This window comes from Cibotium barometz, chromosome 23 (genome assembly GCF_041138505.1).
Source record: "Cibotium barometz isolate CiBa-2024 chromosome 23, ASM4113850v1, whole genome shotgun sequence".
NCBI lineage: Eukaryota > Viridiplantae > Streptophyta > Polypodiopsida > Cyatheales > Cibotiaceae > Cibotium > Cibotium barometz.
In genome coordinates this window covers 20979257-21005220 of record NC_141068.1, presented here as the reverse complement: position 1 = coordinate 21005220, position 25964 = coordinate 20979257, and the positions used below count along the sequence as shown (strand labels likewise).

Sequence of the window (25964 nt, the reverse complement as noted above, 5' to 3'; positions counted from 1 at the left end):
CTTCATGACCTTAATCCACAAGACGGTCAAAATGCTTATAAAACAGTCATTTACAAACAGTCACAAAATACAGTTTCTAAATCGAACTCTCGTCTTTCCACATTATCTCTCCTTAGTCCACATTACTTATTCCACATTCCATTCAATGTGTACTCATTCTCATCCATTTCCTCATATCGACGACACATTAATTCACATACACATTCACATTCACATCCATACGTCCACATCTACATGCATACATCCATTTTTACATCCTCATTTATACATCCACATCCTATATCCACATTCATACATACACATCCATATCCACATCCATACATCCACATCCACATCCACATTCACATCCATACATCCACATCTACATGCTTACCTCCATTTTCACATCCTCATTTATACATCCACATCCCATATCCACATTCATACATACACATCCATATCCACATCTATACATCCACATTCACATGTATACATCCACTATCACGTCCTCATTCATACATCCACATCCACATACATACATTCATCCACATCCACATTCCCATTCACATCTATACATTCACATCTACATCCACATACATACATACATCCACATCCACATTCCCATTCACATCTATACATCCACATCTACATCCACATACATACAGACATCCACATCCACATCCACATTCCACATTCACATCTATACATCCACTTCTACATCCACATTCACATCTATACATCCACATCCACATTCCCATTCACATCTATACCTCTACATCTACATCCACATACATACATACATCCACATCCACATTCCACATTCACATCTATACATCCACATTCACATACATCCACATCCACATTCCCATTCATATCTATACATCCACATGTAAATCCACATTCACATCTATACATATACATCTTCATGCATACATCCATTTTCACATTCATACATCCACACTCCCATCTCCACATCCACACATCCACATACATACATCCATTTTCATATTCCCATTCATATAACCCCATATGTCTTCACATCTAATCTTTTACATCACATCCATTCTCGCCCTATCACAACCCATATACATCTTATCCTATCACGTACACTTCTTACCTCATCCCATACACATCTTATCACATCTTAATTCATCTTATCACCTCCTAACTTATTTCATAAGCATCTTATCACCTCTTATCACATCTTATACACCTCTTATCACATCTTATCACATCTTATATCTATTTACAGAATACAAGAGAATTCTTATATTTGATATAAGATTTCTTTACACATTTATTTATGCATAAATTCTATTTAAGGAGATTAATACTTTCGAAGTAAAAATCAATCTTTTATGCATCTTCCTATGCATAAATTCGTTTTAAATGAAAATGACACTTTTGAATTAAATTTCAATCTTTTATGCATTTTTCTATACATAAATTCAATTTAGACGAGAATGACACTTTTGAATTAAGAATCAATCTTTTATGCATCTTCTTATTTGGTAGGAATTACACTTTTAGAATAAAAGAATTTCTCTTATGTACTAAGTTATGCATAAAATCCATTTATGATGAAAAATCACACTTTTAGTATAAAAAGAATATCTTTTATGCATACCTCTATGCATGAAATCCAATATGATAAAAGTAACACTTTTACAATAAAATAATCAACTTTTATGCATACCTCTTTGCATGAAATTCAAATATGATAAAAGTCACACTTTTATAATAAAATAATCAACTTTTATGCATACCTCTATGCATGAAATTCAATTATGATAAAAGTCACACTTTTATAATAAAATAATCATCTTTTATGCATACCTCTATGCATGAAATTCAAATATGATAAAAGTAACACTTTTATAATAAAATAATCATCTTTTATGCATACCTCTATGCATGAAATTCAAATATGATAAAAGTAACACTTTTATATTAAAATAATAATCTTTTATGCATACCTCTATGCATGAAATCTAATTATGATAAAAGTAACACTTTTATGTTAAAATAATAATCTTTTATGCATACCTCTATGCATAAAAATCAATTATGCATAATATAAAAATCAATTTCTCTAGGATTACAATGAATATCTTTTAATTAATCTAGGATGATAATTCCTAGAATATGGTAGGAAGTTCTCTTTTCATGCTTTGAATGAAATTATTTTATGCGTAATTTTTATAGAAATTTTGCTATAGCTCCGCTGCTATGACTGATAAATCTCAATTTTTCTAAGGGATAAAGCTTATCATTAAGAAAATCATTAGAATGATCTCTAATTGGATCATTAATCCATAATGGATTGAATCATCAATATTCATGAAATACATAAACTAAAAGCATAGAAAAAAGCCATTAATTTGGCCTCAAGCATAGATTAATCTTGGATTAAGGAAAAGCTTTATGAAAAGCTTCATTTGGATTGAGAATGGGTCATGAGTATGACCATTTCTTGAGTGAGAGAGAGAAATTACATAAAAACCATTTGAATTAAGCATAAATGGAAATTTATGTAATTCTTAACTATCATTAACCAATTAACTTCAATAGCATTGATCAAATTATGTAACTCTTCACTACCATTAACTTCAATAGCATTCAAAAACCATTCCAATTAAGCTTCTCAAGCTTGAGAGGGGTTGAGAAGAGAGAAGCATTGAGAAATTATAGAAAAGATCAAAATTCACCATTTACCTTACAAATTGCTTGATTCTTTATTCACGGTAGAGGCCCCCAACCAATCAATTGGTTAAGTATGTTGATGGAGCCACCAATGGGGATTGAAGAACGAGGGAAACTCCAATTTCTTCAATTTGGAGAGAATTTTAGAGAATAGTAGAAATTAGTATTATTTCAGCATAACTCTAGTATAGTAAAATTCCTCTCTTTTTTTCAAAGGACTCATGTTCTATTTATAGGAGAGAGAAGCTCTAACCAAAGCTAACTGAATTCTAGAATTTTTCAAATTCAGTTTGGTTGAATTTGGACTAGATTTGGACCTAGTTTGGTTACTTTTTGATTCGGTTTGGTTCTATTTTGATTTGGTTTGGTTCAAGAGAGAGGAGAGATAAAAATATCACATTATTTTTGAGTTTAAAACTCATTCAAGCATGTGAAATATGCACCTCCTTTAAAGAATTTCCTTTCCTTACATATGTGTCAAAATGGAATCATTATACCCAAAATATCTCATATTTTTAATATTGCTCATAGTTTTTTTACTAATAAACCTTGTACATTTTCAACTCTTCATCTTGTGTGAGCCTTTACTCATTTTTGGATACCCAAAATTTTAATATTGCTCATAGTTTTTTACTAATAAACCTTGTACATTTTCAACTCTTCATCTTATGTGAGCATTTACTCCTTTTTGGATACCCAAAAAATCTCATATTTTTAATATTGCTCATAGTTTCTTACTAATAAACCTTGTACATAGTCAACTCTTCATCTTATGTGAGCATTTACTCATTTTTGGGTATCTTCTTTTACAAATTGGATTTATCTCCTCCCTACACATGGATTGATGCTATTGGCCCATAGGAACCTTAATTGGACCATAATCCATAAATTTCTGAAAATCTAGACCCTTAGGCTAAGGTCCTTTATACCCATTTCCAATAAATTCCAATTGCACATTGGAAAGTTCTTTTTGAATTTCTGTTTCAGGGGAATTCATTTTAATAATATGAGAAATTTTTCTATATAAAAATATTCAAAATCTGAATATTCTCTCTCTAGAATATTTTCTCTCTCTCTATGTCAAAATAGGCAGAGACAAGATCTTTTATATTTCTGAAGAGGGGATTGATTACAGGAGAAGATACTAGACATTTTGAGAGGCTGGGGAGGAATCTTACATTATTTCTAGGCAGAAGGAAGGAATCATCTCCATATGCATGTTCCACAAATTGTTCACCTGATGGCAAAACCAGCCCATGCAAAGTATGCATGGCGAGAAGGTGATCCATATGTAAAAGTAGTGGATGTGTGGCAATGGAATATAGTAACACAGTCAAGGGGCAGCCTTGGCGTACCAATTTGCCTAAGTTCCATGCCTCTGTGAGTTCCTTATCCACAATGCGTGATTCTCGGCTATCTTGATAAAGCCAGTAAAAAATATTTCTCATTTTGCGACTGAAGCCCATACGGCGCATGGTTTTTGCTACAAAGTCCCATTGGATTGTGTTGAAGGCCTTTTCAATATCTATTTGCATCAGAAGCACATCTTGTTCTGTGTAATGCCAATATACGCATTTGCAATGTTGTCCGTAATGTGTCTGTGAGGTACAAACCCATATTGCGCCGGATGCAAACCCGTATAGAGAGAGCCCTTGAGGAGGTTAACCAGCATTTTTGCAACCAATTTGTATGCCACTGGCATGAGTGTGATGGGTCTCCAATCTGCAAAACACTCACACTAGGTCTTTTTTGGAAAGAGTGTTAACATTCCGTCTTTCCAGGAGGAAGGCAATTCCCAATTTTCCCCTGCAAGATTTATCATATATAGCAATGGCACTTTCAATTGGTCCCAAAATTGCACGAAGAATTCTACTGTTAGTCCATCCCAACCGGGGGCTTTCCATCTCCGCATGTCATGCAAAGCCTGGTGTACACACACACACACACACACACACACACACACACACACATATTGTCATGATGTCGCATCACATGGATACTTTTTTTTTCCCAAGTGGAGATCTGTGGATCAGTCTGCGATAGAGCTCCTCACTCTGCTCAACCCTGCTGGGAGTTAGGAGAGGACAGAGCAATGAAGGACTGGATGTCCACTTGCTTCATAGTTGGTGGGAATCGAACTTGAGAGTTCAAGTTTTTCTTTTCCATGGTTCAGTATTCATCATGGATACATTGAACTACCCATCATCTAGCTTGTGACGATGACTAATTACAATGTACGCCTTTTTTCTCCATGAAGCATGCCATTTATATTCTATATACTAGTCTAAGTCACAGTGGAATGATTGCTACATTATCTACTAATTTGCATCAGCCATTAATCTTTTAGGCTTGGATTGAGCCCCGTTGTCCACAAAATGCTCAGCGTGGACTAGACTGTGGAAAGCCTGTATCTTGCTCTTGCTGTAGCACACAATGATATTTCTATAGTTCTTTGGTTGCTGGATGGCTAGATGTGAGGAAAAGGAGTAATAAGGAGCTTAAGAAATGCATATCAAATTATCCCTAGGACCATCATATCATTACCTCCTATTGAGGATGTGGGAGCCCCATCTATCCACACCTATCGGGTGACAGTAGAGGCAGCCATGTGGGCCGTTGAGGCCAAATGCCCATAGTATGGATGCAATGCCGATGGAGGGCTAAATGGCTGAAGTTGCATATATTGAAATAAAGGGCATCATAGCATACACCTGCCATTTCTAATTATAGCCCTATTTTGGGGATCTTTTTGGCTTAAAAAAAAAACAGAAAGTACTTTTTAGTGTGCATCTATATTTCATTTTCTACTTTGATATTTTGGGCATGTCGCTTATGGATGGTATTATTGTATGCAGATATGTGTTTATACTGGGATATTTATCTTGGTAAACAACTCTGTGGTAAGCGTCTTTTTGAAAACTCCTTGAAGTTTGCTAGTTCTGTGATTTGTTTGTGCCCTTTTTAAGCCTATGATGTAGTTACCGAGACCAGAAGCAGTTAAAGAAAAGACAAATTTTGAAGCAGTGGCAGGAATGACTGGATATCACCAGTCAAAAGTAGTGAGTCCAATATGTAGCAGTCAAGGCGTCAAGAAGTTTGTCACTGGTGAATAGGAGTAGGTCAAAGTAAAGTCAAGTCCATTCATTTCTTGTAACAAGTCTTGGTAATTATAATGGACAAAGTGGAAGTTGTAGGCGGGAAGGAACTAGGAGCTGTGGTTCCTGACATCTATAAATAGGATTCATTCTTAGTCGAGCCGATAGAGACACATGAATAGGATTAACTCTGTAACTCTGAAAACACAATCATCTGAGAACACAATCACTCCACAATTCATGGATCTGTCTTTGCATAACTGTAAATCTCCCTGTGTAACAGCGGGTCAACATTTGTGCTCAGTGAGCCTGTAGCATCTCTAGACACATCCGCATGGGCCTGCAGAGGATCTAGCATGCTAAGGCAGGTCCCCACCCTGCTTAACCAGCCCCCCTCCAGTCTTTGACAAAAGGAAAGCTTGGGGGAGTTGAAGATAGGATTGGACTATATATATTACCCTTTCATCTTCCACACACTCTTTGCATGTAGGATTACTTGGCATCCCTTTTCCCATCTTGCAATACCCACTATCCATTCGAGATTTTATCTCCAACACCCCCCTCCAATTGAGCATGGAGGGAAGTGGCCCGGAACCATGAATCGGGGCTCTGATAACATGTTGGAAACCAAGAGTTGGCACACCGCCCATGATGTGTCATGGTTTTCACACCGTTGGGGTACAAAATTTGTGTCCAATGTGCTTCCTAGAGCTGCTAACATCCCTGGAAGTGCACAGCCACATGGGCCAGAAGAGTCTCTGGCATGCTAAGGCAAGTCTCCACCTTACCTAACCAACCCTCCAATCTTCCACAAAAGACAAGCTTGGGGGAGTTGGAAGATAGGAGGGGTCCCTTTGGATAGTATATACCCTTTGATCTTCCACACAGTCTTTGCATGTGGGATTACTTGGCATCCCTTTTCCCATCTTGCAATTCCTACTACCCATGTGAGATTTGCACCTCCAACAGTAGGAAGGTTTGTGGAAGAAAAACATTAGTTAGCAAGCTCATCTGCTATGTCTAGTTCCAAAAGGAAGCAGAAAATTTTCTACGTATAGATCATAGTGCTCAGCAGTAGGCAGGAAGCCGTGATGGACATGGAAGAATTTACCAGTAAGAGTCGAGCTAGTGGGTGCTGGAAGTAGTACGAAATGGACACAAAAACAGATAGAGCTAAGAGTCTGAGGAATAAAGATCGAGACAAGAGAGGCATAACTACGATGAAGAAACCTACTCGTCCCATTAGAGAATCTTTCCAAAGAGATGACAAAAACAGAGAATGAACAAGAGCAAGAAAAAGGATCCCATGAGGCAGAAACCCAATTGGGGGCTCAAGCTTGCCAAAAAGGGCACGGAAATCTGAAGAAAAGTGCTAAACATTTCTTTCTTTTAAGAGTCAAAACGAAACTGAAAGATGTCAAAAGTCTAGAGCTCGCAGGATTGCGGGCTGTCAGAGATTGCTGAGCTGCCCGTACCTGAGCGCTGCACACACCTGCGCCTTTCTTTGCACACACCCCCCCCCCCAAAAAAAAAAAACGCTTTCCTGCTGCCCACATTACCCTTTTCTCTACTGCCCGCGCTGCCCCAGTCCTCTTCGCTGCCCTTTCCTCCCCTTCCTGCTTTCCCCTTCGCCTCCCTCCTCTTTGCAGCCCTTTCCTCCGCCTTGCTTACGAATTGATTACTCTTAATCAGGGTTCATCATCAACATGGCTAATCAATCCTTTCCGGCTGGGTGACCATCCAGTTTTCACAAGATGAGCTTGAGACTCTCTTCACCGAAATTGAGAAAGACTCCAAGACCAAACTCATTGGAAAAATCTTTGGCTCTCACCCCTCCCGTATCAAGGTCCGTAACTGGAACTAGAGGTGTTGCCTTCTGACTTCGCGCTCCATTTTAAAGATGCAAGGCTACTTGGGAGAGGATTCCTCCACGTAGACATTGACGCAGAGGAGGCAGCCTGAGAAGTGCTCAAGGGTTCCCTTTGGGCCCAAGGAAGATTTTCTTCCTACCCAAACCAGCTACTTTGACCCTGTCCAAGATGAACCGAACCATTACCCTATTACTCTGAGGTTCCTAGGTCTTTCTCACGCTTATTGGCCATTTTTGGAGGCCATTGGGGCAGCCTTTGGGCTGGTCCTGCAGAGGTGCCACCATTCTTGCTTTTCCCACTTCCGCTACCCACGTAGTTACTACCTCGGCTGATGTTCCCAGGGTTATGGTGTTGGCTCTTGACAGTGAGTCCTTTGAGGAATTTGGGCTACTTCCGGGACGCGATGATCCCTTGAAGCAATGTATGGAGACGTTAGGTTATTGGTCGCGGTGTTATCATACCTGCTAGGGTAGAGTGGATTTATGCAAGAGGGACATAAGTTGGATATCTTGAATATCTATGCACCTATGTGGGGGCCCGGGGGAGAGAGGGTGGCCCTCTAAGGAACCATCACAAAACTTGTGCCCTTGGTTGTTGGACGAGACTTCAATGAGCAGCCCTTTTACAAAAAGGATGGCCGTGAGGGTAGAACACACCCTTTGGAGAGAGCCTCCTGGGAGAGATTCATACTCTCCTTCTATGGTAGGGATTGTTGGACAGAGGATGATTTCTAGGGGGCCTAACTCACTATCTTATTCATGGCATAACTGAGAAGCAGGGATGGATGCGTCTTTGCATGGTTAAATAGATTTTATGTGGATGACTGGGTTGTGGATAGAGGAGGCTCTATTGCCATCTTGCCTGGTGTGGAGTGGAAAGAAGAACATGGAAACAGGCCTCTATAGCTTCCCACTCCCCCAACCTTGGAATCACTAGCACAAAACAGGGGCACCATAGTCAAAGTAAACACCCAACAAACACATACACTTCCACTGTGTGCATGACGAGGTAATCGAAGGCTGGCACAAGTGCGCTGTGAGAGTGTAAACCCGTGGACTACACCACCAAACACGTCAATCACGCCTTCTCCTTCAAATCAACACACACAAGATACCAACACACAACCATAGCCAGATACATCACCAGTATCTTTCATCTTTGAATTCCCAGTCAACACTTCCATGCAAGCTTCAATCAACACACAGAAGCTTATATACTCACACAACCATCCCTGCTCGCTACTACGAGCTGCACCCCAACATTTCGACTTATCCCTTTCTCACCTCCTCTCAAAACACCATCACCTCAGCCCACAGCTGCCCTCAGTCACCAGCCGCAGCAAACCAACAAGACACACACAACTATGAGCTTTGCCGGCTCTGCGATAGCTATACACATAAGCACGCCACTCTGCACTCAGAGGCGGCTACCCAAACAAAAGAATCTTCACTCTCTTACGGGCAGCTCTGTGCTACCAGCCGCAACAAACCCAAACACAACACACTCTGTGCTCGCTCAAACATCAGCCGCAGCAGCCCCACTGCCATCGTTATCACTCTGAGAAAAGCCCACACTACTACAACGATCATGTATTTTAGCTACAATAGCCACGACCACCATCCCCTCTTTGCCGGCAGCTATACTGTCTCTCCGTCGCTACCAGCCACCGCCATCTGCGCAGCCCACATTCTGGCGCACCTCTGTTCAGACACCTATTGCTGTTGAATGCCGCTGCCAACCACTAATCACTGGCCGCCTCTCACAGCAGCCCGACTGCTGCTATTACCTGCTGGCTGCTCACCTCCAACTGGCGGTTGTCATCAACATCAGCACGATCCTCCTACTGTGGCGACCTCCTCTATCAGCTGCGATGGCCACCATCATTCTTTTCTGCAGAGCCGCCCAACATTCTCGATCAGCTACATCATAACTTACCAAACACGTCAATTGCCCATGCGCTGCCAACCTCCTTCACATGTTTACTAAATATGGCCAACACCTACACACTATAGGCGCCCAAGAACTACATCCAAAATCAGCCCACTATCGACCAGCCATCATCACATTTGGGGTTCCCATATATTTTCAAGTGGAGGCATTACCAAAAGCTCAAAAAAAAGCATGAAATCACCCTGTTCCAACATGCATGCGTCAAAGCCCAAAGGTCGTCAACATCAAAGATCTTCCGCAAGCTTTCCACACATTGGAGACCAACCTTCCTCAAGGCCATACGCACAGCTACAATGAAAAAAACTTCAAACCTCAAGCACCTGCTCCCAGAAAAAACCATGCATGTACTAGCCTACTGCAAAACCATCCACTCTGTATACACCTGCCAGGGCATTCAGGGCAAAGCTTTTTTACATGCCATGCATCCCATATGTACACAAGCCCAAAACACCTTTACAAAATTTTGCCTAACATACTTTGCCAACTCCCCTGCCTGCTAGAGCATTTATGCTCAGCAGCAAAAAGCATAAAGTCCAATAGCTATCCACCAGGATCAAAAGGAAACTTCTGTAACTCACCATCCCATTTCCCAACATCTGTGAAAAACAATGGCTGCATCACTACATACCAAACGTGAACCATATGTGCCACAAAATCATTTTCGTCCATCATTTGATAAGCATTCAGAGAGTCTGACCACGCAGCATTACTCTCAAGCATTCGCTCTTCAAATAAACCATGAAAGAACACTTCATCCACAACAAACCTCCTTGTCTTCAAAACCTACGGCATTGCAACATCTAGCATCCAATTCATCAATACCAGTGAAGGCCAAGTTCCAACATTTTGACCTTTATGCACACAAAAATCCACATCCTTTCCAACAGCAGTGTCCACAAGCACTTCCAACTCTTGTAAAATAGGCATCTCTTCACAACCATACAACTCAACTGGTTCAGAATCGTTGTCATCCATGGACTTTGCCTTTAACATTTCAGCAATATGCAAAGAAGCCTTAGTTACATTCTCAACCATATTTGCATCCATGTCTATCTCTAGCTCCTATTCATCATCAAGGCTAGCAACTGCCCACATATCATCCTCAAGCACAATACTCACATCACAACGCTCTTTATCAGCCCAATCTACATGCATATCTTCCTGAATGTTGCCAACCCCCCTGGTATCATCGTCCAAAGACTCCTCAGCACATAATACATCAAATGGAAAAACATCCACATCATTCATCGCAGGTACCATACCACCATCAAGCTGTCCAAGAAAATCCATAACAATAGGATCTTCCTCCATGCTCTCCACATCCGCATTGCAAACCATCTTCACTTCGTCACAAGTCTCTACCCCATCCTCCTCCCTTGTAGAATCTGGCAAAGAATCATCCTCAAAGCATTCTATATCCAACTCCTCTTCCTTCTTATCATCAGCCAATCCCAAGGCATCATCCTTTGTGCTTCCATGTGCATGCATGTCATCCAGATCCGAATGTAAATGATCTTCAATAGAGCCTTCCAAATCGCTGTCATGCACAGCCATGACGTCCCAATCCAAAGAAGAATCCATTGGCAACTCCTCATCTGCAAAAGTCTCAAACCTTGACCCAGATTCCTCACCTTGCTTTTCAACATGCACATCCTTAGTTTTAATTGCAACATCAATAGGAAAAACCTTAGCTACATCCACATCATTCACCAAACACACATCTTCACTTTGCTCCTTCACCTGCTTTTCATCCACCTTCATATGCTTTAAAGACTTTGGAAAAAAATCACAAGGAACATAGAACATCCCTCTTTGCACCTGTATAGGCATTTGAGGCTCCTGTCTAATCAAACTTTGCATAGGACTCTTATCCACCTCAACCAAATTTACATGCATATCCCTTGTAGACACAACACCTTCATGCGGATAAATACCCATCTCCATCTGCTTCACAATCTTACCTTCCTTTTCCCTAGCAACCCTAACTGCATCATCAAATGACTTGGGATTCTTCAACTCAACCCTGACCTTCAAATGGGGTAGCAAACCATCAATAAACAAGCTCTTCTTCAGAAACATAGGAGGAACTTCCTGCTTCAATGTCGTACACCACTTACCCCATAGACATGTAAATACCTTTACAAAATCATCCAATGATTGCCCATGGACCTACTTCAAGATGCTCAACTCCTGCCAAAGCACACTAGGCTCGTCTGCTTGCTGAAAATGCTCCAAAAGGCCTTCTTTCAACCTGTCTAAGGTCAAAACACCATGTAGCTCATATGCCGCATCCTGTGCTTCAAAATCTTTAAGCCAGCTTTAGGCATCTCCCTTCAAAAAAATCTTTACTAACCTCAAAACCTGCTCTTCATCTGTAACATGATTGCTAATGCATGCCAACTCCATTTGCTCCAAAAAGTCAAACACATCTTCACATTTCCTGCCATGAAATTCTGGATAAGACCACATCATGAAAATCTGCAACAATCCCTGCCAAAAGAAGCGGTACAAGTCTCTCTCCTATGGGACATACACCCTTCTAGGCGAAGAAAAACACTTGGCTCTCCTCAGTGGGGGGCACCAAAAAGATGTGGAGTGGAAAGAAGAACACGGAAACAGGCCTCTATAGCTTTCCACTCCCCCAACCTTGGAATCACTAGCACAAAACAGGGGCACCATAGTCAAAGTAAACACCCAACAAACACATACACTTCCACTGTGTGCATGACGAGGTAATCGAAGGCTGGCACAAGTGCGCTGTGAGAGTGTAAACCCGTGGACTACACCACCAAACACGTCAATCACGCCTTCTCCTTCAAATCAACACACACAAGATACCAACACACAACCATAGCCAGATACATCACCAGTATCTTTCATCTTTGAATTCCTAGTCAACACTTCCATGCAAGCTTCAATCAACACACAGAAGCTTATATACTCACACAACCATCCCTGCTCGCTACTACGAGCTGCACCCCAACATTTCGACTGATCCCTTTCTCACCTCCTCTCAAAACACCATCACCTCAGCCCACAGCTGCCCTCAGTCACCAGCCGCAGCAAACCAACAAGACACACACAACTATGAGCTTTGCCGGCTCTGCGATAGCTATACACATAAGCACGCCACTCTGCACTCAGAGGCGGCTACCCAAACAAAAGAATCTTCACTCTCTTACGGGCAGCTCTGTGCTACCAGCCACAACAAACCCAAACACAACACACTCTGTGCTCGCTCAAACATCAGCCGCAGCAGCCCCACTGCCATCGTTATCACTCTGAGAAAAGCCCACACTACTACAACGATCATGTATTTTAGCTACAATAGCCACGACCACCATCCCCTCTTTGCCGGCAGCTATACTGTCTCTCCGTCGCTACCAGCCACCGCCATCTGCGCAGCCCACATTCTGGCGCACCTCTGTTCAGACACCTATTGCTGTTGAATGCCGCTGCCAACCACTAATCACTGGCCGTCTCTCACAGCAGCCCGACTGCTGCTATTACCTGCTGGCTGCTCACCTCCAACTGGCGGTTGTCATCAACATCAGCACGATCCTCCTACTGTGGCGACCTCCTCTATCAGCTGCGATGGCCACCATCATTCTTTTCTGCAGAGCCGCCCAACGTTCTCGATCAGCTACATCATAACTTACCAAACACGTCAATTGCCCATGCGCTGCCAACCTCCTTCACATGTTTACTAAATATGGCCAACACCTACACACTATAGGCGCCCAAGAACTACATCCAAAATCAGCCCACTATCGACCAGCCATCATCACATTTGGGGTTCCCATATATTTTCAAGTGGAGGCATTACCAAAAGCTCAGAAAAAAGCATGAAATCACCCTGTTCCAACATGCATGGGTCAAAGCCCAAAGGTCGTCAACATCAAAGAGCTTCCGCAAGCTTTTCACACATTGGAGACCAACCTTCCTCAACACCATAGGCACAGCTACAATGAAAAAAACTTCAAACCTCAAGCACCTGCTCTCAGAAAAAACCATGCATGTACTAGCCTACTGCAAAACCATCCACTCTGTACACCTGCCAGGGCATTCAGGGCAAAGCTTTTTTACATGCCATGCATCCCGTATGTACACAAGCCCAAAACACCTTTACAAAATTTTGCCTAACACCTGGTACTACCAGATCAGATCAGTACCCAGTTGTCTTGTGCCTGAGCGAACTTGGGAGGTAGAAGGGCGTACCTCGTGTTCGCATCCTAGAATCTCCCTATGAGGTTGCAGAGACCTCACTAGAGGTTAGAGAGATTTGGAGGCTTTGTGATGATCTTGACCCGTGGGAGAGACTTGCCTTGGTCTTGGTGCAGAGGACTAGCCAACACTATCACTATGTTGCTTTGGCCAAGAAAGAAGAGGCTGCGGACAAGGAGTGATAGCGCTCTGGACAAGGAGTGAGCTTTCAGATGCAGGTTGGTTGTGCTTCAGAGGGAACAGGAGAAGCATCTGGAGTCCCCTTGGATCCGAGATCTCTTGTTCACTGTTAGAGTTGAGTTACTAGTGGCCATGGATAGGCGGGCTGAGTTTGCATTTCATGCTAGTCAGGCATTTTGGACATATATGGGCAACAAATGCAACAAACCATTTTTCTCAGTGCATGGACCTATGCACAATAGAGATAGTTTGAGATTCTTGCAAGATTCTCAAGGAGAATCTCACATTGATCCAGATAAGGTGAGGAGTATTGCCTCATATTTTTATCAAATGCAGAGGCCTACTCTTTGGATAGAGACGTTACACAAAAGAAAGTTTGGGAGTGCTTGCCCAAGCTTATTACAGATGATATGTGCGCCTCTTTGGATGCTCCCTTTTCAAAGGATGAGCTGAGACGTGCTTTGCAGGCCCTCTTGAAAGGCAAATGCCCAAGGGATGAAGGTATCTCTCAATCCTTCTTTTTGCAGTTTTTGATGTTACTATTGCTCTGTAGGAGATGTGGTGTTTTGGTATGATGTCTCCTTTTCTCATGGAGGGTCTTATCAACCTTTTTCCGAAAGGTGGGGACGAGACCAATATTAGACAGTGGAGGCCCATAACTCTGCTTGGATCTTCTTACAAAATCTTAGTGAAGGCAGTGAGTATGAGGCTTCAGCTTGTTCTTTAGAGGGTTATTCATGATGCACATAATGGTTTCCTCCAAGGAAGGAGTATCTTCGATTATATCTTCTCAATCTGGGAAGCTGTGGAGTGGGCTAAATCTAGCCAACAAACCCTTGCCATTCTCTTGCTAAACTTTGAAAAAGCTTCTGAGAGAGTGGATTGAGACTTCTTGGAAGGCACGATGGCATGGATGGGTTTCTCCGATGAGTGGATCAGAGGGGTCTCGAGTACCCCGAGTTTTTGTTCTTGTTCCTGACCCTTCCATCACTTATGGTTACATCTTGTTACAGAGACCGGATGGCTCACATTTTTAACAGAGGATGGAGATTTTTGGAGCAGTATTGTATTTTCCCCCAATAGGGTCATCTTGCTAGAGATTTTCCCAGATCCAGAGGCCACATTAGGAACACTACATAGTGATGGATGATGGTTAGAGATGCACACGTCCCCGTACCCCCATCCTCAGAACCGCGCGTATGCACTTAGTGGAACACCCTAACCCCTTTGCATCCCTGGCTACACATGGTGATGATTCTGCACACGATGAGGATGCTTTGCAGTTGGGTTGTCTAGTGATGAGGATTCATTGCAGCTGGAAGATAATGATGATGATGTATCTAGCATTGCTGTTAGATGTTGTAATGATGATGCTATATTACGCTCCCATTCTCCCATTCTTGAGAAGGGAAAGGATTTCTCCCCAGAATGGGAAGGAGAGGTGGACCTCTCCTTGGAGCATTTCCCATCCCTCACTTATGCGAGACGCGTTCCTGCCTTGAAAGGGGTCCTTCATCAACCACGAGATCTGGTCACAACTTTCAGTCCTTGTCTTCATGAGGATTGTGTCATGGAAGCCGTATAGGCCGGATTTATGGCTCTCATCTTGCCTGCTCTCAAGTACGGGATTGGCTTCTAGCAGCTCTCTCCAGTGAGCTAACTAAGATTTTTTAGGATACTCGTCTACTTGGTAGAGGCTTCTTCCAAGTAGATTTTGATTCTTTGGAAGCCATATTTAACGCACTAGCTTGCAGCTATCTTCCCCTCGGTCAAAAGAAAATCTTACGCTTCAGATATCGTTCAGATTTTGATGTAGTAGAGGACCAACGACTCACCCTATCTCACGCAGGTTTCCAGGCCTCCCACGGAGCTATTGCAAGTTGTTGAGTTCCATGGGCTTCTTTTGATCAGGTTCCAGAGATCCGTGCACTCCCAAGACTACCCTCATCTACCTCAGAAGCAGTCACGTCTTTTGGTCAGGTTCCGGAGATCCCTGTGCTCCCAAGACTACCATCATCTACCTCAGAAGCGATCACCGCCAGTGCTGGGGGAGCCCATAGGTATTATCTTTGTCTCTGATGCAGATGACCACATCATGTTGCAGAGACCGGACGGTTCACATTTCCAATAGAAGATGGATATTTCCGGAAACCAAACTAGTGCCAATTCTATTGACAGCATGGCCTCATTACTAGAGATTTCCCTAGAAACAAGAGGCATGCTAGAAGACAGGGTGGACTTGCCCAGCAGATGCGGTCATCTTCTGCCCCTCCTTGGGCTGCTCCAGTACCCCAGCAGCCAGCCCAGTGTTGGGTGATTGTCAGGGAGTGTAGGCATCCCAGAACTCCGTCCCATGTCTCAGAAGTGGACCATCCCAACCCTCATGACTCTCTCGCTGATTGTGATGCAGACTCCTTGCAGGTGGGTTATAGCTCACTGGGTATTCACAGGGTATTCCATCCTCCCCTAGGAGAGAGGACTTCTCCCACAAATGGGAGGAACGCTGTGACAAAGAATATTTTTTTCCTTAGGACTTTCCTATACTTGCCTTCCTGCAGGTGGCTATTTATGTGAGGCGTTCCACCTCCTCGAGAGGTGATTCATGTGCATCGAAACCACAAGATTTGGTTGCACCTTTCACACTCTTGAAGATTGTCTCATAGAATATACAGGGGTTATGTAGTTCGTTCCTCACCGCTGGAGATAGGTCGTGAGGGACCAATTCCACCCAGATGGACCGATGGAGCACAAATTAGATGACAACCAATGCAATCGTTCTGGCAAGCTTCTAGCCGGTCACACTTTCTGGACTGGAGCTGCACGCCCCAAGGGTGGTGTATGTATTTCAGATTCCCAGCCCATCTTGCCTCGCACTATTGGGCATATGGTTGTGATGCCCGCCAGAGCACACTGTATTATTGTCATGCAGGTCAATATACATATTGGTATCCTCAATATTTGTCCACCAATCATAGAGGGGAGATGGAGGAACCTCTCAAAGAACGGCTTCTGCATGCAGATCATTGGATCATTGGGGGAGATTATAATATGGTGGAGCAACCAACAGATAAAAAAGGAGGTGCATCCTGCAGAGAGAGCCACATGGGATCTATACTCTTTCTACACAGCAGGGATTGTGGAGGACTACATTCACAGGAAGCCCTTAGCCCTTCTCTATATTTGGTCTAACAAAACGAAGAGATGAGGAAATATCTATGCCCACCTAGACAGTTTCTGTGTTAGGTTCTTGATAGGGGAGGATTTATATGCATTGCAGCTGGGAATACCAAGTCTAACCATTGCTCACTGGTTTTGAGTATCACAGATCTTGGGCAACATGGCTTTATGCCCCATGTGTGCATTCTGGAGTACTTCTACTTGGATGATGTCCAACACTAGTAAATCAACTTTGCATGTGTATTTGTTAGAGGGCATGACATCTGCTTTGACATCTGCACTTCCTGTCCGCCTTCACATGCGTATGGTTGGCACTGCTGTGTAGGACCGGCTTCTTGCACATCTTGTGGCATGCCTTTCATTGCTGGAGGAGGGGGGTTCATTTAAAATGGAATATCATGCAACCAAAAGGACTTCTATATCTATGCCCACCTAGACAGTTTCTATGTTGATGATTAGGTTCTTGATAGGGGAGGATTTATATGCATTGCAGCTGGGAATACCAAGTCTGACCATTGCTCACTGGTTTTGAGTATCACAGATCTTGGGCAACATGGCTCTATGCCCCATGTGTGCATTCTCGAGCACTTCTACTTGGATGATGTCCAACACTAGTAAATCAACTTTGCATGTGTATTTGTTAGAGAGCATGACATCTGCTTCGACTTCTGCACTTCCTGTCTGCCTTCATGTGCGTATGGTTGGCGCTGCTGTGTAGGACCGGCTGCTTGCACATCTTGTGGCATGCCTCTCATTGCTGGAGGAGGGGGGATTCACTCGAAAGCGAATATCATGTAACCAAAAGGGCTTCTATTTGTGCAATATTGTCTTCTTCCTGCTTTGTGTTAGGGTTCTTGTAGTTTTTCCCACCAGATGGCTGACATCTGGAGCTCGCAAGGTGTTGCGTATGCATTGCAGATGATCAAATGGTTTTACCACAAGGTGGCCTTACAGAGGAGAGGTGAGATTAAGATATGAGATTATTGATCATGAGGGCTAGCATCAAAAGAATCTTGATGCCCTTTCGATTGCAGATAGTCTTTGCACTGTCAGGACGGAGTTGTAGCATGCCATGGATAAAAATGCAGAATATTGATACTATGCTTAGGAATCATTTTGGATCTAGATGGATGGCAAATGTAATAAACACTTCTTTCCTACTCATGGACCATCTTTTAGCAAATAAAGTGTTAGACAATTGCAAGATGCTCATGGTACATTCTTTTTTGTTTTTAGTGAAACCACTGTCTCATTAGGAGAAGCAGTGTGCATTCATAGTTGTCCCTGAGTGGGGAAGCTACTACATAGTTTAGAAACATTGGGAAAACACTTCTAGTTTCTGAAGGAAAGGTCTCCGAGTTCATGAGAATCTCGGAGGCATTGTAAAAGGGCTCTTTGGAAGTAAGCAAAGGGCCAAAACGAATCTCTAGAGAAGAGCAGCTGATTTCGAGCATGGTAGATAGTCCACAATGCCCAAAATTTAGTCCAGTCAAGGAAGTCTGTATAAGCTGGTAGTGGAGGAGAAAGACAACCAAAAGCCAAAACATTCGCACGAAATGCCTCCTAGGAAAATGAGCGTGAAGGTGTTCAGACAAGTCAACAAGAAAACCCTGAGAGTGCAAGAAATACCAAAGAAGGCGAGGCACTGTCTCTCTAGGATGGGAGCACCGCATACAAGATGTAGTCACGATATGCCTCTGTGCTAAAAGTGTTCCCACTAGGAATACCCCAACCACACATCTCCATAGAAACAATCATTGCTTGAGGGACAATCCGCTCTTCCCAATTCTTTCCAATGCAGTTTTCACCAAGCAAGAGATTTCGACACATGCCAAAGTCGATTTGCATGGTCCTCAATATATGGAGGCAATATAGGACCAACTTGTAAGTTTTGGCCACAGACAATTGGTAAAAAGGCACAGGAGTATATCCTGGAAGGTGCCTATCTAAATGCCAATCTCGGAGTCTCCCTGCCTCCTCAACCATTGGGACTAGTTGAAAAGGTTGCATGGTGACTCTCTAGATTGGCACGTGATGCATCCCCAAATTACATTGCCTAACGGCTTGTGGAAAAGTGAAAACATAACCGTTTTCATCCATGATGTCACATATGTGACGAATCCCCAATGTTGACAGATTTTAGGCCTTTGTTGGATGAGACAAAGAATGTGGTCAATCAAATACCCTGCTCCAATGAATACTCTGCAGCAACATTGAGTTACCTCGATTCGGAGGCCTATCAGACCATTGTAGATGGCATAGGATAGCTTGCCAATCTTGAATAAGTGCTCATGGTACATTTACTCGGATCGTACTATGGTGAGATAGATTGCATCCAACTTTTATTGTCATCTGACTGCTAGTGTCAGGAACTCTCTTCCGAGCCTCATTCTCATGTAAGAGATGGAGCACAGTAGAAGGTGTGGGCCACCATACCACAACTAATCATCAAAGAGATGAGAATATCCCTTGATGCTTCATTTTTGGTTAATGAGGTGAGACAGGCACTCCAAGCTCTCCTTGCACTTGTAACTCGCCCGGGAAGCATGGGGGTGGGCGTGCATCGCTTGACCATGAGCACAATTAAACATTTCGGGATTTAATCACAGCCATTAAACAATCCACAAAGCTGAAAATAAAAGTTACACATAACACCGCATAGAGGTCGGAATGGGCCGACCCCTACCTTGGAGTATTTCATTATCCAATGAGAAATATAACATGTACAAGCTTTGAGGGCCTTACTCTCCCCATGAGAGATGCTGGATTATCCATATACAACCATAAACATGTCCTTCATCTAATATGGGTCCTTCCATAGGTGCACAAATATGTATAACAGCCCACATGGCTCTTCCATACGTGCATAAACTTGTATGATAGCCCATATGGCTCTTCCATGAGCACACAAACCTGTAAACAAGGCCATGTGGCTCATTCATGAGCTCATAAACCTGTAAACCAGTCCATGTGGCTCATCCATGAGCGCATAAACCAGTATAACAGCCTGTATGTCGCATCCATGAGCGCCAAAACCCGTAAACCAGCCCATGTGGCTCATCCATGAGGGCATAAACTAGTATAACAGCCTATATGTTGCTTCCATGAGTGCCAAAACCTGAAAAACAGCCTATATATTGCATAAAACCTTAAATTTGAGCAAGCTTTAGGACTGTTTTGCTGAAAAACAGCCATCCGGGGTGTGCAAGCTGGTGCAGAGTAGTGAAAATCATCTTTCCCAAGCTGGATATGGCTATGATGGGCTTAGAAATGAAGAGAAATGGTGAAAAATCAGAGTTTTCAGCCTCCCAAAACTTGTTTGAAGCTCAAACTCGCCCAAGAGATAATTATCTCATATTCAAATAAGCAAGAAAATGCTACAATGCCATGTGTAGAGCTGAATTGACAAGTGTGAGGACACTTGTCTCACTTTTATCCTCTTATTTGCCATATGTCCCAAATCCAAAGGCCAAAAATTTCACAATCTTCAGCTCTAAAAATATCCCAGATGATAGTTGATTTCACAATGGCGCTTTGGCAATCCTCGATCTTTGCCAAATCCTGGAGGTAATGATGCGAATGGAAATTCCATTGCAGATTGTCTAAAATAGCAACTTCCCCTAAAATTTAGGAGACGATCTCTTTGTGTTCCACCACATGAGAAATACATGTAAGCACCATGTAGAAACCTGTTTCATTGCTTGATCTCTCCCAAATCTTCAAGAGTTCGCAATACATACTAAATCTTCAAGAGTTCGCCATACATACTTTCCACTTGACACTCGAGCTCCAAAGCCCATTTCTGTGTCCAAGAAATTGTCTGAAGTGCCTGGACCATGGTACAAACACTTGGTACTCTATATTGGATAATCCCCCATTTCCAAAGCTTGTACATTCTTGATCTTTTGGGCATCCAAAGCCCATCCACACACTTGAATTCTGGAGATGCCCAAATTGGTGACATCACCACCTTATGGTGAGTGTCTAGGAAAAGACGGCTTATCATCATCCTCTTTATTGGCTTTTTGGGATGACTTTGGGGAAGAAATCACTTTGACCTTCCAAGATATGTGGAACACAGTTAGTATGCATTCTTTCTTCATAGAGGGTCTGATTCATCTCATTCCAAAATGAGGGGATAAGACAAACATAAGCCTATGGCAGTGGATGACATTGCTTGGGGCTGCTTTTAAAATCTTGGCAAAAACAGTTAGTATAGGTTTGCAGCCAATCTTGCAGAATGCGATTCATGACACTCAGATTCAATTCCTACAAGGGAGGAGCATTTTTGACAATACCCTCTCTTGGGAATCAATTCAGTCAGAGGCTTTCTTCTAGGCACTGAGCCATGGAAGAACTTCTTTCTCTCTTAGATCTCTAGATGTATGCCTCGTGGGGGTGGAGACTGGATGCCCGCCATATGTTTCATCTTCACTGAGCCAGATTGTAGAGCACATTGTCTCCCCTCATGTCAGTTATTTCCAATCTTGGAGGAGGAGGAGAAAGAAAGAAAGAAAGAAAGATATATTAACGGCTACGAGAGGCCAAAGTCGGCCTATGAGTTAAAAGAATAATACAACTGTGTTCTTCCGGTCATCGGAAGAAAAGAAACAAAAGAAAAAGTGTGCATGTGTCTGGATACAACTGTGAATCATCATGGATCGGTGGAGCCCATATACAAACAATATAAGGGGGGTGGGGATGTGGATGGAGTACTAAGGCAAGATGCATCTCTATATGCTGAAGGGTAGTACAAGCATGCTATGCAGATCTATGTCTAACTCCATCCAGTGCCATAAGAGGGATATAAGATATCATACATCGCCGATGCTGAGGCTGTGAATGGCATGAACATGTACCCTGAGTCTGAATGAAAGCGAGCTAGCCTCTCCTGTGTCTCCATCTAGTGTCTCATTCGGATAGCTGCTATCTCTTGGTGACGGAGTCGGGGGGCTCTATGTCCAGTCTGTCTAGGTCTCCTCCTGGCTCTCAATTCCTCTGCTCTCTGTGCGGTCACCCCACGTGGTACATCAGCTGGCACTGGCATAGCTCTCTGGAAGAAATCTGTGAGCTGGGACTGTCTCCCACCCCTAGTGGGAGCGGGTGTCTGGAGGAGTCTCTCTCGAGAAGTATGAAGCTCTAGTAGTAGTCTACCAAGCTGTCGCTGGTCCGAGGCCTCCATCAACTGATGTAGTGAAGAGTGCTCCTCAAACAATCGTGCATATCTATCTCTGACCCCCTGGTGGGCTCTACATCTACATACAAGTGATCCTCAGTCTCCACCTCCTCGCGGCACAATTTGCATATCTGCTCAGCTCTGGGAACCCGTGCCGCTCTCCCAGCCTCTATCTGTAGCTCATGTGATGAGACTCGTAGCTGTCCAATAGCAACGCGACAGGCAAACAGACCCTTCTTGATCCCAGTATTAGAGGATGAGGCAAACAGACAGTCCTTTATGTGGAATGATTTTGTAAGAGCTCACTGTGGTTATCCTTTGGGTGCCTCGGGCTATATGCAATGGCGAGGCTTGGAGAGATGCACACCTACAATCGTGCATTCAAAGACTCTTTGAAGCATTCCCATGGATCAAAAGATGTCTTCACCCAGTATCTCAAGTGGAATCATAGATGGATTGAGCAGACTGATGTAGCTATCCCCCATGAGTGGCTTACTGACACATTTTATGATGAGTATCACCCTAGATGAGTGGGTGCTTTTTCCAGGACATGTGTTCCGTTGCATTTATTAGGCATGCTGGACTAAGAATAGGAGGGAGATTGCATATTCTATACCATCCTGGATGGATAGAGATTGATGAGATTTGACACCCATGACTTCATCCCTGGAGCTCTCCTTTGCCTTGTTAGTGTTGTGGGTCGCTTAGGGGAGGTAGTCGTCTATTGACCCTCTCTCTGAGGCTGACTCAGGGTTCTTGGTGCCTTTGGCTTTATGGTGGATGGTGAATGTCTCCATTCAACATGTCTCATGAGATGCCAATGAGTGGGAATGGATTGATGCAGCCAATCCCTTGACGAGTTTGCCTTTCTTCAGTTACACTATGAGGAATGCTCGACTATTACAACTTGGACAGATCTAGAGAATTTCTACCCTCATCTTCACAGTGGCAGATTGTAGAGCACCTTTGTCTCCCCTTGTGTCAGGTATTTCCAAAGCTTGGAGCAGGATAAGACCCTTCTTGAGATAGAGGATCACTATATTAGAGGATGAGGCAAATAGACAGCCCCTTATGTGGATTGATTTCATTAGAGATGACTATGGCCATCCTTTGGGTGGCTCGGGTTATATGGAGTGACTAGGCTAGGAGAGATGCACACCAACATTCAAGCATTGGAAGACTCTTCAAATTCTTCATGGATCATAAAGATGCCTCCACCTGGCACCTTAGGGGGAATAACAGACGGATTGACCACATTGATGTAGCTCACTAACACATTTCATGATGAGTATCATTGCAGATAGCTAGGTACTTTTTCCAGGACAGGTGTACGGCTGTAGGTAATAGCCAAGTCAGACCAGGACCAGGAGGAAGACTTGCTTATTCTATACTATCCAGGCTTGATGGAGATTGATGAAATTTGACACCCAATACTTTATGCCCGGAGCTGTACTCTATCCTGTGAGAGTTTGCGTGGCTCAAGGAGGCACTTGTCTATTCACCCTCCCCCTGAGCTCTGACTCAAGGTTCTTGGTGCCTATGTCTTTATGATGGATGACCCATTAAACATCTCCCATGGGGTCCTGGTGAGCGGGAATGGATTGATGTAGCCAATCCCTTGAAGAGTTACACCGTGAGGAATGCCAAACTATTACTACTTGGACAGATTCATAGGATTCCTACCCTCAGGCCACACTAGGAAAGCTTTTGGTTGCGTGTCCTAGATGCTTGATAGTCTCTATGACTACGCAACATTGTCTCTGGGGTTGCAGAGTTGTCTAGAGGACATGGAGCCCCATAGCTCAGCTTTTAGGCAGATTGAGGAGAGCTACTATTTAAATCACTTGGGGCTTTATTGCCTAGCTAGCTCAGTCTGGACCAGAGGTTTTCTTTGAGGGCGAGGATCATGACTCCACCATCATTATCATCCATAGAGAGCCACACACTTTTTAGGATAACATGGGAGATTATTGCAATATCACTGCTTGGAAGACATGTACCGAGGCAATCAACACACCTAGATTTATGGCACTCTGTACATTTGTACCATTTGGGGAGAGGATTGAAGGTGCCTGCGACGGCAGACCTGAGAACAAATCTAGCCCCCCCATATCTGCTCTATCTTGCTGCATATCTTGGGGTCCTGTATGAGGCTCTCAGGGATCCTAGTGCTCAAGTGTCTGTCCTGCCTCTAGAGACAAAATAACTGGAGCATGATCGTAGAAAGTAGTGCCTGCCAAGATACCAATCATGCTCCCATGACGGCAAGCCCACTCATGCACATAGAATCTATTAAGTCGAGAAAGATTGGGGCCGGTGCTCCTTGTGTCAGACCTTGAGAAGCATAGACTCTCATGGCTGCGTCCAAACTCTGGTAAGTGCCAAGGGTCCTATCCCCTAAGAGCCAAGATGAACTCCTCCCAAGCAGAGTACTTTGAGCTAGAAACTTTAGCCATGCCTCCTCTAAGTCTATCCTTTGGCTGAATTTGAGCCAGAAACTGTAGCCATGCCTCCTCCAAGTCTATTCTCTGCTAACTCTATCATGTAAAAGTCCCCACCCATGCACCAAAAGTCGGCGTGTGGAAGGGACTGGCGAACTGTACTCTAGAAGGTGGCTCTTCTTGGAGCAGTGTTCAGAGCTTATACATTTAGAAAACCCACACAATCCTCACCAATCACGATGGTAATCCACTGAGCTTGGCCCGACCATTGTCAATGATGCCTCAGCCAACTACTGCCAGCAAGAGCTGCTCATTGCTGACAGAAATACAAACCCCCCTTGCGTCCCGGACGGGCCAAAAGAGGGAAGACTAGAAAGTGTGACTCTTGCCTGGTAAAATCTTCCTGCAGCAACGGGTATGCTCCTATGAAACATGGTCCTCCTAGAGGAAGAGAATATCAATGGGTCCCCCAACTGCTGCTATATGGAGCTCTCCTCTAAGGACTCTACGCCTTTGAAAACACTAAGCCTTCCCCCAAACCCTCGATGTTCCATGAGGCAATCCGCATATTTAATCTATGTGGGAAGTGGAACTATCGGAACTTCCCTCCACTCGAAGAGTCTTGGGCGTGGGTTTCAAGGGAGTAATCAGAGTCGATCCTAGGACTTGGCGTGGATCCTGTCCTCCATATGATGCTACTCTATTTGAGCTCGGGAGTAAGCATAAACTAAGCTCAACCTCTCGCAATGCAAGTATCTATAGGGGAGGGGAAGGCAGATATAAAGGAAAACAAAGAGCAACACCTCCAAGCTGGAGGACACCACCTCCTCGTCCTGATCTTTATGGCGTGAGACTCCCAATTCCATCCGAGCCAAGGGCCAAAGATGGGTGATGAGTAGATCATGGCGTGCCCTTGGATGGCGGCAAACACCGACTCTATGTCCCAATCCGTCCTTGGGTTTGCATTCATGCGAAGGAGAAGATCATCGCAACACTGAATGACGTGGAGGGCCCGGGAGTGATGAAACACCACACAAATCCGAATGGGGAACCACCGTCCTCTTGAAAATACTAGTTTCCTTTGATAGGGAGACACCATAAGAAATTGTAATTCACGGGCTGTCCCAGGACGCTCGGGGGACCACCTGGCAACTTTGGAGGGAGAGCC

At 43.6% G+C, this 25964-nt stretch overlaps 1 protein-coding gene across 3 annotated transcripts in view; it reads left to right on the top strand.

The window, feature by feature from the left end:
- LOC147625730 (protein ZINC INDUCED FACILITATOR-LIKE 1-like) overlaps positions 1-25964 on the top strand; it is a 178051-nt gene that overhangs the window by 106169 nt on the left and 45918 nt on the right. For all 3 annotated transcript variants that reach the window (XM_086817263.1, XM_086817262.1, XM_086817261.1), the window contains exon 14: positions 5538-5582. In XM_086817263.1, coding sequence (XP_086673389.1) covers positions 5538-5582 — 45 coding nt within the window. The remainder of the gene's footprint in view (positions 1-5537; positions 5583-25964) is intronic.